The 12,923-nt window shown below is 47.1% G+C and overlaps 1 protein-coding gene across 1 annotated transcript in view; it reads left to right on the top strand.

Annotated features, from left to right (window-relative positions):
• The window catches only part of MMP24 (matrix metallopeptidase 24), a 48,437-nt gene that overhangs the window by 19,235 nt on the left and 16,279 nt on the right, over nt 1-12,923 (top strand). Inside the window, exons 5-7 of the mRNA XM_027078048.1 lie at nt 3,749-3,897; nt 9,081-9,197; nt 10,873-11,177. Of these exons, the coding sequence (XP_026933849.1) occupies nt 3,749-3,897; nt 9,081-9,197; nt 10,873-11,177 (571 nt within the window). The remainder of the gene's footprint in view (nt 1-3,748; nt 3,898-9,080; nt 9,198-10,872; nt 11,178-12,923) is intronic.

Raw genomic sequence — 12,923 nt, 5'->3', positions numbered from 1 at the left:
GTTCATGCCCAGAGGTCACCCGAGAGCAGGTAGACTTGACTGTGACAGATGCACTACCCTCCATAGGACCCACGAGGACTGGCTCTTGGTCCAGGGCGAGGGCAGGATGACTAGATGTCAAAAGGCAGGGAAGGAGTCAAAGACCATGTTTTCCACGTTGATTTTACAAAAGGTAACAGAGACACCGTCCAAAGGGATAACAAACGAATCACTTTTGAGTAATTATATGTCAGGTACATTTGATCATTTCACCTTAACAGCAATCCTGTGGAGGAAGGTCATTGTTTACATTTTACAAAGAAGGAAACTGGAGCTCAGTTTGTCCAAAGTCACACAGCTGGCAAGTGGTGAAGCCGGGATTCCATCTCAGGACTGTGTGCCTCTTTCCCACTATACCGCTCTGTTTATTCAACCCAACAATTCTTCATTGAAGTTTCTGTAAAGAAAGAACGGAATGTGGCATGCTGGCTGGGAGGGGCTGAGGAATACTGTGCAGGAACTTAATGCTTTGATGACATAACTGACCTGGGAATAGAAACTGGAGCTGGATGAATAGACAGGTACCTTGTCAGTTGCCCTATCACGTCCATTTCCAGATGCTTTAAATGAGCTTTATGGCTGATCCGAGACCACAGTCAAGTCACAAGTGATTCTCTGTAAGTTGCCCACTTTGTGAACAGATAATTAATGGCAAATCATCTCTCCCCACTCCCCTCCTTTCCAATCCTCTCCACTCATCACCACACTCCTCTCCCGCAAGTTCCAGCCATTTTAAATACCGCTCAGAATGTGCTATGCATCCCAACACCTCCAGGCAATTGCACATGCTGTGCAATCCTTCAAGACTTAGCTCCACCTGGAAGCCTCCCCTGAGTTCCCCCTTGCTCCCGATCTCCACCCCTCCATGTGGATAAGGCCCCCCACCTTCATTCTCCCATGGAACCCTCTACACACCTGATTGTTAGTGCTGTAGTTTCATGGTGGGTTTACTTGTTTGTCTGTGAGCTCCTTATTCATCGTTGTATCCCCAGAGCCATGCACAGTGCCCAGCAGGTGGTCAGTGCCCAGTAATGTTTGTTGAATGGAGACAATGATCAGCTACTTTGTCAGGCACTTCCTGGGCACCGGATATAGAGAGATGATTAAAACACAGACCCTTCCCTGGAGGAACTCAGAGCTCAGAGTCTGATACATAAAGTAATGATTAGAGCCCAATATTATAAGAGCTATACCATCTGTAACAGGGGATTTAGGGAGCACAGAAGAGGAAGAAAATAACAGGCTGAGGAGTGAGACAAGTCTTTCAGAGGGAGTAATTTATGGACTGAACCTTAAAATAATGAAAGATTTTTGCCAAACTTAGAAATATGCCAGGCATAGGGACTTCCCTGATGGCACAGTGGTTAAGAATCCGCCTGCCAATGCAGGGGACAAGAGTGGAAGCCCTGGTCCGGGAAGATCCCACATGCCGCGGAGCAACTAAGCATGTGCGCCACAACTACTGAGCCCGTGCTCTAGAGCCTGAGAGACACAACTACTGAGCCCACATGCCACAACTACTGAAGCCCGCGTGCCTAGAGCCCGTGCTCCACAAGAGAAGCCACTGCAATGAGAAGCATGCGCGCTGCAATGAAGAGTAGCCCCCGCTCGCCGCAACTAGAGAAAGCCTGCGTGCAGCAACGAAGACCCAACACAACCATAAATAAATAAATAAAGCATTTCTAAAAACTAAATAAAATGGTTACAATGGTCAATTTTAGGAAAAAAAAAAAAAAAGAAATATGCCAGGCAGATGGGGGAAACATACAAAGGCATGAAAGAGATTCAAAGTTTGGGAAAGTGCAGGAAGTATTGAAATCCTGTGCCAAAATTTAGAATGAAAAACAGGTTTTGGATCTCAAACATGGAAGAGGCAAGGTGGTCACTCTCTTGTGGAAGTTTTAAGACTTTATTATTCTGACTTTTGTTTTGGGGTTTTTAAAAAATATTTATTTATGTATGTATTTGGTTGGTTGAGTCTTAGTTGTGGCAGGCAAGCTCCTTAGTTGCGGCTCATGGGCTCCTTAGCTGCAGCAGGCAGGCTCCTTAGTTGCGGCATGCAAACTCTTAGTTGTGACATGCATGTGGGATCTATTTCCCAGGCCAGGGATTGAACCCAGGCCCCCTGCATTGGGAGCGTGGAGTCTTAACCACTGTACCACCAGGGAAGTCCCATGACTCTTCTGTTTTTACTCAGTCAGATGGATTTCATCACAAGGCAGTAAAGATGTGATAGCCACCTGGGATGAAATAAATAACAACTTGTTTATAGTTTCTGGTCTGCCTCCTTCCCAAAATGGTTTGATTTGACTTGTAACAGATGCGTCCACAATAAGACTGTTCATATAGAAACAAGAAACAAAACTATAGATGGGAAGGATATAAGCCAGCTTCCTAAGATCTGTCTGCTTCATTAGCTTACTTGATGTTCAAGATAATCCTCTGAGGAAGAGCAGCAGGTCCTGTGTGGTTTAGAGACCAGTGTGTAGGTGTGCTCCTTAGAGGACATGCTTGCGGATTCCATAGATATGTGGATATTTCCCCCATTTTCCAATTGGTGCCACAGATATTTCCTGGTGCTGTGATTTCTTCCATTTCCATCCCTCGTGCTCGTTGGTGGAAATAATCATCTTTACTTTGCTGTCCTTCAGATTCATTGTTTGTTTGAGCTTCTTCATCCAAGCTACTTTCAGACTCTTTTGCCCTTTTAAAGTTTTTCTCCTTCTTTAAAAAAAATGACTCCATGCATAAAACTTAGAAAAGCACAGAAAAAAGTCCCCCAAGATATTATAACAAAGGATATTCAAATTAATTCTTTTTTTACTGAAAAAAATTTTGACATTATTTTAGACTTCCAGAAAAGTTTTCAAGAATAGGACAAAGAATTCCTGAATACGTTTCACCCACATTCCCCAACTCCTAACATTTAACTATATTTGTGGGGGTTTTTCTCCCTCTCTCTCCTCTCCCTCTTTCTCTCTATTTTTCCCCTGATTCTGTTGAAGAAAAAGTTGCAGACATTGTGCACCGTTATGTAAGCTGAAATACTTCAGCATGTATTCCCTAAAAACAAAGAATTCTCTTACATAACCACACTATTATTATGTTATGTGCGCCCTTCTAGGCTTTTTTCTGTGCATATATCTGTGTACTCGTATTTAAATTAAATAATACATTGTTTTGCTTATTTTGTTTATATTTATTTATAATGGCTTGCTCATTTGAAGGGATTAGCAATAAAGACCACAGATAATCTCATGCCTATTAATATTCTACAACATGATTCTTCAGCAGACTGTGCCTTTGGACACAGTGGGTTTCTGGGTGGCACAGCGTTTTATCAGGCCAACTGCTTCCGAGAATGAACTGTTCTGGTGCTCTTGCATGTGTAGTCATATATCAGTGGAAAACACCTACATGGTAAAGAGGCAGGGTACTGGAAAGCCTGGAATGCAATTTAATCTTTATTCTGCAGTCAGTAGAGATCCAGTGAAAGTTTTATAGCAGAAGAGTCAGCCAACAAGAGCTGGGTTTTCTGGAGGTTAATTTGACAGTGTCTGCAGGAGGGAATGAAGGAGGCAGGAATCAGAGGCTGAGTCCATAAGTCCCTCAGGTAAAACGATCCCTGGTTTCAAGGGCAAATCTCTGCCCAGGTAGAACAGAGCCTTCTCTCGCGTAATGCATCCTTTTCTTTTCACATGTCTTTCAGAACTGGTTAAAGTCATACGGCTATCTGCTGCCCTATGACTCACGGGCATCTGCGTTGCACTCAGGGAAGGCCTTACAGTCAGCAGTCGCCACTATGCAGCAGTTTTACGGGATCCCAGTCACCGGTGTGTTGGATCAGACAACAATCGAGTAAGATTTGCATAGGACATTGTGCCTTTGAACTTTCCAGACTTACATTTGGGTTCACATTTGTCATGGCCTCATCTGTATACCATGCCCATCCTACCTTCCTATCTTTTACCCCTGCAGTGTCATCCTGGGAGGGAGTACCCCGAGGTGCCCTTTCCTATGTGAGCTGGGGATGTGCTCTGCCGTAAACTTGCTGTGTGACCTTGGACAAGACTCTTAACCGTTCTGGGTCTCAGTTTCCTTATCAGCACAATAAAGGGTTTGGTTATAGATGGTCTTAAATCTCCTCTGACACTAATAACTTGTGGGTCTGTGAGTCACCCCTCTGGCATTCCTGAGATGTCCACATCTCACTTGATACAGAGACTCTAGAATAATAATGAGTTGGCAAGTCTTATTCCACTATTCACATTTATCAAGTATTTGCTGAATGCCTGCGTGTGCCAGGCACTGGGCTTGTTCCTTTGATCCCTGCCCTCCAGAGGCTCCCCATTTAGTGAAAAACACCATCTAGCTACACTGGTCTAGAACTCAGAAGGAAACACTGAGGTTCAGGGAGATACTTAGGAGGTAATGACAAGTAAGCCAAGCTACAGGGATGGTTTTTATACTCAGGGAGAGGATAAAGAGGAGGGAGAGAAGAGTGCTGGGGATGGAACTCACAAAATAAGCCGAGAGGGCTTCCCTGGTGGCGCAGTGGTTGAGAGTCCGCCTGCCGATGCAGGGCGCACGGGTTCGTGCCCCGGTCCGGGAAGATCCCACGTGCCGTGGAGCGGCTGGGCCCGTGAGCCATGGCCGCTGAGCCTGCGCGTCCGGAGCCTGTGCTCCGCAACGGGAGAGGCCACAGCAGTGAGAGGCCCGCGTACCGCAAAAAAAAAAAAAAAGCCGAGAAGGAGCAGCCTGAGAGGTGAAGGAAGCCCAGGGCGGGGATGCCATGGCCGTGAAGGGGGATGGTCAGCAGGGTCGGCTGCCATGGTGGTCAAACAGGAGACTGAAAGGTGTCTGCTGAGTTTAGTAACAAAGAGGTTGGCCGTTGAAACCTCCCTGGAGTGGTGGCAGGAAAGTCAGATTGCGGTGGGGAGAAGGGGAGGTGAGGAGTGGAGCTGACAAAGGTAGGGACAACTTTCAAGAAGCTGGTCAGTGGGAGTTTCCTGATGGCCCAGTGGTTAGGATTCTGGGCATCCACTGCCATGGCCGGGGTTCAATCCCTGGTTGGAGCTAGAGAGGGATGAATTTTTGTTTGTTTAAGATGGGAGAGAGTTGAGTATATTATATATATTTTTAAGGAATAGCCATGAAAGTTATTAAAGCTGTTTAAGAAAAGCCATAGCTGCCACGAAGGCACGACCAAGAGCTGGAGTGAGTTTCCCAAGCAGTGGGGGAGGGGCAAGAGCCCGAGCTCAGGTGGAAAGAAGGAGCGGGGCTGGGGGAGGATGCAGGGAAGTCAGTGGGTGGAGAACAGGAAATCTAGCCAATTGTGGATCCAGGATCAATCCATCCCTTGGGTGAGTCACTCCTTGAGATAAGCATCTCTCTGGGCCTCATCTTGTTCATTTACACGGGGGTGGGTGGGGGAAGTGTTGGATTTTTGACTCTTAAATTCTAGATTCCATTATTCTAAGCTTTTAAAATTTAGTGAGTCTGGGGGGTTTTTTGTTTTGTTTTGTTTTTTGGCTGTGTCGGGTCTTAGTTGCAGCATACGGGATTTTTCGTTGTGGTGCGCGGGCGCAGTAGTTGTGGTGCGTGGGCTTAGTTGCCTCACGACATTTGGGGTCTTAGTTCCCCGACCAGGGATCGAACCCGCATCCCCTGCATTGGAAGGCGGATTCTTTTTTTTTTTTTTTTTTAATTTATTTTTTGGCTGCATTGGGTCTTCGTTGTAGCTGTGCGCGGGCTCTCTCTAGTTGTGGCGAGCGGGGGCTACTCTTCGTTGCGGTGTGTGGGCTTCTCATTGTGGTGGCTTCTCTTGTTGTGGAGCACAGGGTCTAGGCACGCGGGCTTCAGTAGTTGTGGAACACAGGCTCAGTAGCTGTGGCTCGCAGGCTCTAGAGCGCAGGCTCAGTAGTTGTGGTGCACGGGCTTAGTTGCTCCACGGCATGTGGGATCTTCCCAGACCAGGGCTCGAATCCGTGTCCCCTGCATTGGCAGGCAGATTCTTAACCACTGTGCCACCAGGGAAGTCCGAGTCTGGGGTTTTATGATACTAAAATTCTGTATGAACATTTTCTATTCCTCAAATTCTCTGATTGTGAGATTGTGAAATTCTGAGATAATACATTTGACCGCTCCTATGATGCTGTGAGTACAGTGGACTCCTTGGCCCTGTGGCCTCACGAGCCAGCTGGTCAAAGAGAGCCTGACCGCCTTTCAAAACGGAGGTTATTTTGAGGGCTTTGTGCAGGGCTCATGGCAGCGCATCCCGGGGCAGGAGCACTGGTGTGTCTGCTGAGGCACCACCTGGCCTTGGGTTTCGCTCTGTTCCAGAAGCCGCAGGCCTGTTGGACAGGCTTCAGAGAGTGGCAGGTGGCAGCAAGAGAAGGAGGCAGAGGGAAAGATCTGAGGGAGGAAGATGGCATTTCCCACTTGCCGCTCTGCCCCCAGCTCTTCGTAGGAAGGCGGGGAACGCTGTTTTGGAGGCTTGGGAAAGAGGAAGGTGCTCGCACTTAATCCCAGACCCGATGCGGAGGGTGTTTGCGGGTAGAACTTGTAGACCTTAGTTTTGGCTCCAGCTCTGTGACCTTGGGCAATCGCTGCCTCTCTCTGGGCCTGTTTCCTCCCTGGGGGCCCTTCCAGGTCTAGTTCAGCCTCCTGGAGGTGCCTCCTGGGTCTCTTCCCAGGGACTGTCAGTGAAAGGAAGCTAGATTAGCGCTTTAAAATATTATTTTTGAGTGCCTACCTTGGGAAATGTCACACATTATTCACTCCTTCATTCATTCAACAAACATAGTTCCTCTAACCCAAACTTGTGCTAAGCACAGAAAAGAAAAATAAAGAAGAAAAGCCCCAGCTTTTGTTTCTCAAATTGCATTAATTAATAGTTCATTCATTCATTCAACGAAGTCCCAGTCCTACCTCACTGTTTGCTATAGTTTGCAAGTTACTCGATTTATCTCTGTACCTTTTCCCTCGTCTGTAAAATTGGGATCAATCATTTCTGATTACCTCACAGAGCTGTTTTGAGAATCAAATTTATTTTTTTTTTAAAAAGTAAGTGAACACTGTGAAAATGATAAACATTTATACCCATGCATGTTATTGTTATTATTTTGTCTTTTGTTATTGATTTCCGAGTGTGCACATTCTAGGTGATGTAAAGCATACACAATGTGTAAGACCTGGTTAAGTCCCTCAAGTCCCTTAATATTTGGTTAAAATAGTCTCTGTCTCCTTTTCTCTCTATTGCCAAAGGCAACTGCTTTCAACAACTGCAAATAAGGCCAGATTGTTTTTCCCCCAGCGATCTCAATCTATAGTTCAGTGAGCTGGTCATTAGGGCAGCACAGAGACATGAAATGCAAGGATGGCCCTTCCAATCAGCCGTGATCTTTTAAATCTCCTATCCTGGCCCCTATTTTATATCCCCAATGAAGTCCCAGGCTCACTGTTCCCTAATGCAACCTAACCTGACAACAAACAGTTATCAGGATTTACTTAGTTCCAAGCACAGGGCTAGCTTCTAAGGACACAATGAATACAAAACAGTTCCTGTCCTCAAAGAATTTACTATTTACTAGAGACAACAGACTAATAGGTTTCAAATCACAATACAGTGTAGTTAAGTGCTGCGGATAATTACACTCCAAGTCCTACAGTTGTTCAGCCACTTTTTTATTTACTTATTTATATTTTTGGCTGTGTTGGGTCTTTGTTGCTGCACGCGGGCCTTCTCTAGTTGCGGTGAGCAGAGGCTGCTCTTTATTGTGGTGCGCGGGCTTCTCATTGTGGTGGTTTCTCTTGTTGAGGAGCACGGGCTTCAGTAGTTGTGGCACATGGGCTCAGTTGCTCCGCGGCATGTGGGATCGTCCCAGACTAGGGCTCGAACCCGTGTCCCCTGCGTTGGCAGGCGGACCCTTAACCACTGCGCCACCAGGGAAGTCCTGTTCAGCCACTTTTTGAACACCTGGAGTGAAAGAGACTTTACTGTCTTCCAAGCTATTCCTTTCTACCATGGGAAAGTTCTCATTCATTCATTCAACAAATCATTCTTGAACACCTTCTGAGTCAGGCACTGTGCTGGCACTGGGGATACAGGCAAGGTTCCTGTCCTTATGGAGTTAGAACCTGGTAAGAGAGACAAAGAATAAACAAAAAGCTAAGATATGATGTAATTTCAGGCAATGATAAAGGATATAAAGAAAAATTAAGCGGGATAAACAGATAGAGGTGGGATGGGGAGGGGGAAATTATTTTAGAGAGGGTGGCAGGGAAGTCCTCTTGGAGGGTGACATTTGAGCAGAGACCTTCATGAAGTAAGGGAACAAACAATGTGAAGAAGAAGGGCATGGCAAGCAGAGGACACAGCAAATGCAAAACCCTGAGCTGAATGATCTTAGCATGTTCAAGGCACAGCAGGGAGGCCACTGGAGCTGGAGCAGAGTGCCTGTGGGGAAGCAGGGGGTGCCGGTGTCATCACGCGTAGGTGGGGGTTAGATCGCGGATCACGCAGGGGCTGTGGGCCAATGTGAGGAGTTTGAGTTTTATTCTAGGTGATTGGGGAGATCATTGGGAGGTTTTAAAGCAGGGAGTGATGTGATCTAATTTCACTTACAGAGCATTTCCGCGTGCATTCCCTCCTTGGAGGCTCCCCACAAGCTAAGACCAGCGAGAACTAGAATTCTCACGTTGCCGATGAGGAAACTGAGGCTCACATTGACTCAGTCGCTTGCCCGGGCTCCTATGATTAGTGACGGAGCTGGAACTAGCAAGCCCGTGTCTTCTGACTCCCAGTCTCTCATGCAGCAGCGCTTCTTCCTATGCAGTTAGGAGTGAATGAAGTGATGAATCGAGCAGTCGATCGTGTTCCTTTCGGGGACCCCATCAGAGCCAGGGGCCCAGAGTCTGGGTGGAGTGTGCATGTTGCCATTCAGCCTGGGACCAGGGAGCTGCAGTGCCTTCCTAGAGTGTCCAGGGACCACAGTGTTGGGGTGTGTGTGTGTGTGTGTGTGTGTCCTCTCTCTGCCCAGGTGGATGAAGAAACCCCGATGTGGCGTCCCTGATCACCCGCACTTGAGCCGCAGGCGGAGAAACAAGCGCTATGCCCTGACAGGACAGAAGTGGCGGCAGAAGCACATCACCTACAGGTGCCTCAACTCCCTCCCCTCCTCCTTGGCTTTGGCTCCACCCTCACTCTGATTTTCCCCGGCCTGAGTTTCTGAGGCTCACACTGTAGGCGGGTCTGCGATCAGGGCCAGGCTCTGAGACCCCCTGACTTTGTTCTCCTTGTCGCGTCCAGAGGATGCTACGTCTCCAGCTTCAGGTTTCTTTGGTCCTTTAGGGGCTCATGAGTTATGCTCTGTTCAGATTCCTAGAGTTTTTAGTTACGGGAAGTGGGGTATGTTCGGTAACTTTCACCTGGGATAAAGAACCATGGCTGAACCCATCCTCCCTACCGCTGCTTGCCAAACCCCACTCCCTCTGACCTGGATCCCTTCCCCACTTAGCCTGATTGATGGACTTCAGCCGAGATTCCCAGCACAGAGTTCCAGGTGTTTCTTAAGGAGAATAAAGAGCTGGGAACTGAATTCCAACAGTTGTCATCCCTTGACTGTCTGGGCAAAGCAGGATCAGCCTCCAAGTCAGCCCAGTGACCAAGGGCAGGGATGAAGGAACCCATCACAGCAGACGCAGACATCAGGATTCAGAGGGGGTGGGGTCAGGGCCAGGCATAGGGCAGGCTCAGCTGGGCCCTGTTTGGCACCTCTCAAGTCTCTGATTCCATCTCAGGTGGATCCCTGGGTTCAGGAGTATGATCTGAGACAAAGATCCTTTGGGTTGAGCTAAGGACTCTCCTGCTCACAAGCTGTAGAGACCAGAACAGGATGTTTTCAGGAATCTGACAAGAGGAGGAAACTTAAGAAGAATCTGGGTTAGTAACTGCATAGACTTAGAGTCTCCTCAAGCGTAGAGTTAGAAGTGGCTTCTAACCCCATTCTAACCTGAACTTCTACCACGCAACCTCTCTGGGCTTCAGTCTCCTTGCCTGTAGAATGGGTGAACAGTCTTTGCCCCAGGTGTTCTTGGGGCAGAGCAGCCAGAAGTAGTGCTGCTCCATCGTGGAGAACCATGCAATATGGATACAGTAACCTTACATAGTTAAACCTGTAACTGATTTAATCACACGCCACCCTATGCCAGCTTCTATGTACACAAACAGTAGTAGTTGGTGCCAAAGATTTTTTTACAGGATATTTGACTTAAACTCTCCACTGTTTAAGTGGGTTTTTTAAAAATATTTATTTATTTAATTTATTTATTTGGTTGTGCTGGGTCTTAGCTGCAGCTCATGGGCTCCTTAGTTGCGGCAGGCAGACTCCTTAGTTGTGGCATGTGAACTCTTAGTTGCGACACGTGAGATCTAGTTCCCTGACCAAGGATCAAACCCGGGCACCCTGCATTGGAAGCATGGAGTCTTAACCACTGCACCACCAGGAAAGTCCCTGTTTAAGTGTTTTTATAAATTTTATAAATGTACATTTTTATGTATTGGGAGAAAAACTTAAAATTTAGGAAATGCCATGCACAACTTAATCTTTTTTCTACGAATTCAACACAAGCTTTTTCAGAGATCAAATATAAAAACACTAAGTAAAAAGGCAGGGGTGGGGACCCAGAGCCCTGCCCACCCAACCTCTTCATCAACCCTTGAGGTACCTCAGCAGAATTCTAGGCCCACATGGCCTCTGGTGTTCCTTTTAGCTCTGCTGGTCTCTGATTCTTGGTCTGTTCCTCCCTATCAATCCTCCCCTCTCTCACCAGCATTCACAACTACACCCCAAAGGTGGGTGAGTTAGACACGCGGAAAGCTATTCGCCAGGCTTTCGATGTGTGGCAGAAGGTGACCCCGCTGACCTTTGAAGAGGTGCCCTACCATGAAATCAAAAGTGACCGGAAGGAGGCCGACATCATGATCTTCTTTGCTTCTGGCTTCCATGGAGACAGCTCCCCGTTTGATGGCGAAGGGGGATTCCTGGCTCATGCCTACTTCCCTGGCCCAGGGATTGGTGGAGACACTCACTTTGATTCAGACGAGCCATGGACATTAGGAAATGCCAACCACGATGGTAAGGTCATGAGGGGACAGGGGGTTACTTGGCTGTCAGGGAAAGAAGCCCTGAGGAAGAGCTTGGAGGATACCACAGTTGAGTTTCCTGGTTTCTAGAGCTTCTTGTCCAAGAACTAAGACCCTAAGAGGGTGGGAACTGTGGTCTCTGATAATATTCAACAGTTGATCCATCAGGGCCAGGGCCAGGGAGATGGGTCAGATCACTTAGTAAATGGTCTAATTGGACTGAGTTAGGAGGAAAGTCTAGGCCATGAATAAGACGGTAAAGTAATGGATCAGAGGCTGGAGGAAAAGGTTAAAAGGCTTAAAGCTGAAAGTGGTAGGCTCTGGCCTGACTGATGAGGGCTTCAAAGGCCATGCTGTGGGAAAACATGACAGACTCTCTCCCTTATGTCAACCTCACAAGTGAATAATAGGCCCCGTAATTACTCTAGCATCCTGTCTGCAGTAATCGTAACAATACTCCTCAGGTTGCAAGAGTTCTTCATCAGTACTTACTTGCAAGGCAACTGCTTAGTAAGTAGGCAACTGCACATCATTATGCCCTTTTTTAAGATGAAGAGTTTGAGGCTCAGATGGCATAGCTGGTAGGCAGCAGTGCCAGGGCTCAGACTGTAGTTCAACCACCGGCCATGTGATGAGGGGCGCATCATTCACCCTCAGTCTCCTCATCTGTCAGATGAGGGGCTGGATTCGGTGACTTCTAAAGTCCCTTCCGACTCTAATGGAACATGATGCACGTGTTTGAACATTTAAAAAAGACACAGTCTCTGCCCTTTGGAAGTCCAGAGTCGAGTCGGGGAGACAGATGTATACACAAGTCACCCTGTCGCAAGGCAGACTGTACTGAAGGACGCAGCAGAAGTACCAAGAAAATGCAGTAGGACTCTGGAGGAAAGAGGGATAGAGGATTCGATTCAATTCTATTTTAGATTATAATAGATTAGAATTAGTATGTTAATATTCTAAGGCCCATGTCAAGTGTTTTCCACATACTGTATAATATGTATATGTTATTATCATCCCCATTTTACAGATAGGTAAACTGAGGTGTAGAGAAACAGTAAGTAACCTACTAAGGTCCCACAGTTGGTGAATGGGGAAATACGTTTTCAAACCCAGACATGATGATTCCAGAGCCCATATTCTTTGCTACCATGCTGTTTCCATGGCTCTCCAACTGCAGGGCACATCAGAATCACCTAGAAACCTTTTTTAAGAATTCAGATTCCAGGCTCCAGGCCCCTAACCTCTTGCTATTCTGATTCTCTGGTTCTGGGTTCAGGCCTGGGAATCTGCACATGGTCTCATAAATTCCCCAAGTGCTTCTGAGGCCGGCGTCCATTACCTTGAGAAACACTGTCTTAATCCCCAGAGTTTCCCTGACTTGCCTGATCATAAGAATCAACCAGGTTCTTGTTATAAACATGGATTCCCAGGCCCTTCCCCTGGAAATCCCAATTCTTAAGCTTAGGCAAGTTGGGGAAACACTAGGCCTTCTTTTTCCTTGGAGATGCTTCAGGCTGAGAGCAGCCTTTAAAGGCCCATTTCCTCTGAGGCTGTGTCTGCTGTCTGTAGGTGGGGACTGCCTCCTTAAAAGCATTTCATATCATTGCATGGATCAGGGATCACGACTCTTGTCCTGTCTGTCAAAGGGTGGTTCAGGAGGTGATGTGGCGAAGGCTCAGCCTAGGCAAAGTTATGAAACTGCTCCATTTCTCTTTGTCCCCCACCCTCTTCTTTG

This window comes from Aethalodelphis obliquidens, unplaced genomic scaffold (assembly GCF_003676395.1).
Source record: "Aethalodelphis obliquidens isolate GAN/ISIS:26980383/991018 unplaced genomic scaffold, ASM367639v1 scaffold42, whole genome shotgun sequence".
Lineage (NCBI taxonomy): Eukaryota > Metazoa > Chordata > Mammalia > Artiodactyla > Delphinidae > Aethalodelphis > Aethalodelphis obliquidens.
The sequence above is the reverse complement of the archived record's forward strand: the minus strand, read 5'-3'. Positions and strand labels throughout refer to the sequence as shown.